General features: G+C 57.3%; 1 protein-coding gene across 1 annotated transcript in view; it reads right to left on the minus strand.

Moving 5' to 3' along the window:
• FOXS1 (forkhead box S1) overlaps positions 1–1,068 on the minus strand; it is a 7,362-nt gene extending 6,294 nt beyond the window's left edge. Inside the window, exon 1 of the mRNA XM_023754488.1 lies at positions 6–1,068. Coding sequence (XP_023610256.1) covers positions 6–754 — 749 coding nt within the window. The 5' untranslated portion in view covers positions 755–1,068. The remainder of the gene's footprint in view (positions 1–5) is intronic.
• Between the last annotated feature and the right edge of the window lie 1,758 nt (positions 1,069–2,826).

Here is a 2,826-nt window from a genome sequence, read left to right on the forward strand (position 1 = left end):
GGCACTGGTAACTGCTCCCAAGGCCCGCCTCGGGGGTCAGGATGGGCGCAGGGGCCTTGCTAAAACCCTCAGCCTCCGAGAAGCTGGCAGGAAAGCCAAAGGCTGGGCACGAGGAAGACGAGGTGCCCATGGGGAGCTCCCCTGAGCCTGCAGGCTTGGGTGTGGGCATCTCTTTGGGCTCCACAGATGGCCGGGGCCTGACATCGGTGGTGGCCGGGCACATGCTGGCTGGCAAGGTCCCCACCAGTCCCCCAAAGGTTAGGCTTTTGGGCTCTGGCAGCTCCGGCAGGAACGGGCACTGCCTGCCCGTCGTGGTATCGGGGACTCCAGGGTCCTCCTGGCTGGTGGCTCTGAGGGGTCCTCGGCGTGCCTTGGCCGGGCCCGTGGTGCCCTCGGCACCTGCTCGCCGGGTGAAGCGTCGGCGTCGGCGCAGGAAGCTGCCGTGCTCGAACATGTCGTGACAGTCGGGGTCCAGGGTCCAGTAGCTGCCCTTGCCTGGCTTGCGGTCGTCACGGGGCACCTTGACAAAGCACTCGTTGAGTGACAGGTTGTGGCGAATGCTGTTCTGCCAGCCGGGCCGGTTGTGGCGGTAGAAGGCGAAGCGGCCCATGATGTAGCGATAGATGCCGCTGAGCGTGGCCCGCTGACCCGGGGAGCTCTGGATGGCCATGGCGATCAGGGCTATGTAGCTGTAGGGGGGCTTGGTGGGCTCGGCTGCAGGGGCCAGGGGCCCGGGTGGGGGCTGCTGTTGCATGCTGGCTGGCTGGGCTGGCCGGGCTGGCGGCTGCCAGGACCACGGGAGCCAGGCACTGCGTCCAGGGCTGGTGTCCGGCACAGCCCGCCCAGGCTGGTTAAAAGGCCCACTGGCCCAGCCTCCCAGCCTGGAAAGGCAAAAAGGGGTGGGCCCGCCAGGCTGCCCTCCCTTCTTCCCTTACCCCCTCCTCCAAGGCCCAAGAGGGGCGGGCAGGAGAGGCCTGGATTGGGAAGTTTTGAGCAGCTGCCAGGGGTAAAAAGTTGGGAAGGAAGGGACTGAGTGAGACCCTCAGCCCACATGTGCTGTGTGGTGGTGGCTGGGGGGGTGGGGGTGGGGGGCTGATGTGAAACAGAGGGAGACAGAGATAGAAATAAAGAGAGATAGAGGCAGAGATGTAAAGAGACAGAGATAGTGGGGAAAAGAGACAGAGACAGACAAAAGAGGTAGAGAGATAGCAAGAGACAGAAACACACACAGAGAGATAGAGGCAGAGACATAAAGAGACAAAGATAAGACAGAAAATACACGTGCACACATACACGCACGTAGTATACAGAAAAAGAGTCACTGAAATAGAGAAATAAACCTACAGAGATAGAGAGAAAAAGGAGGATACAGAGAGAGACACACACACAAGACACAAGAGAGGGAGGGGCAGAGAGACAGAGAGAGACAGTCATCCCCGATGAGAGAGGGGAGAAGTTAGAACCTAAGTGCTGAGCTAGGGAACGGGGCGCGAAAAGCCACCAGGGCTTCTCCAGTCCCCACCTCCAGTTCCGCTTTCCTCCTCTCCTCCTCCCAGGCCGTGGTCTTCTCCCTACTCCCCACAATGCAGAGCCCTTGAGGCCACAGTTTATTCCCTAATCTCCTCTCAGTGGGGTGGATGTGGATGTGGGGTGGGGCACCTGGGACGGTGATGAGAGCCAGCCAAACGCCGTCGGCTGAGCCCTGGCGCCCTCTAGTGGTGTAGGGAGGACAGACATTTGGGCAGAGATATGCCCTCTCCCATGAGGTGTCTCAAGCAAGTCCCTGACCCAGGCTGAGCCTGCTTCCCATCTCTAAAGTGGAGCTGGTGACTCTTCATCAGTTCGGGCTGCGGTGAGGAGGCAACAGGCTCCCTTACATAGTATCCAGCACCCTCTGCGAGCCTAGCACAGAGTAGGACATGGTTGAGGGCTGTCACTCTGAACTGAGCTCCCCGCCAGCTGCAGCCTTGGGCCAGGGGTACAAAAAAAGCCCAGCACAGACACTCAGGCCTTCTGGAAGATGGGGCAGCCTCCTCCATGTTCTCTGAACCACAAGTAACCAAGTCAGAGGGCGCCTACTGTGTGCCACTTTCCATGCCAGGTCCACTCACCTCCCTTCTCCACATTTACTTCTCAGACCAACCCTGCTCCAGAGGCCTCCAGAGCTGCTTTTGGATAGATGAGGACTCTGAGGCTTAGAGAAGTGCAGTGACTTGGTTAAGGTCACACAGCTTGGGAATGAAAAGGCTAGGATTTCAACCTCGGTCCTAGGATTCTGTAACTCCTTAACATCACCTCTCCTGTGAGGGGCAGGGATAGAGAAGTTCCTGGGGCCCCACTGGAAAACAGGCTGTGAACCCCAATAGAGTAGGGACCATGCTGTTTTGCTCTATCCCAGTGTCCAGCATTGGCCTGGAACAGGTGTTCAACCAACATTTGTTGAATGAATTTAAAAAACAGTGATCTGATTGACTTCTGTCCTTTGTTGAATCATAGTCCCCCCACCCCCATAAAAGTGACTTTTTAAAAATATATATATATTCTTATTTGTTTCAGAGAGGAAGGGAGAGGGAGAGGGAGAGGGAGGGAGGGAGGGAGGGGGAGAGAGAGAGAGAGAGAGAGAGAGAGAGAGAGAGAGAGAAAGAGAAACGTCAATGATGAGAGAGAATCATTGATCGGCTGCTTCCTGCACACCCTACACTGGGGATCGAGTCCACAACCTGAGCATGTGCCTTGACCAGGAATCAAACTGTGACCTCCTGGTTCATAGGTCCACACTCAACCACTGACCCATGCCATCCGGGCAACATGTGACTTATTAATGTA

Source organism: Myotis lucifugus, unplaced genomic scaffold, assembly GCF_000147115.1.
Source record: "Myotis lucifugus unplaced genomic scaffold, Myoluc2.0 scaffold_60, whole genome shotgun sequence".
Lineage (NCBI taxonomy): Eukaryota > Metazoa > Chordata > Mammalia > Chiroptera > Vespertilionidae > Myotis > Myotis lucifugus.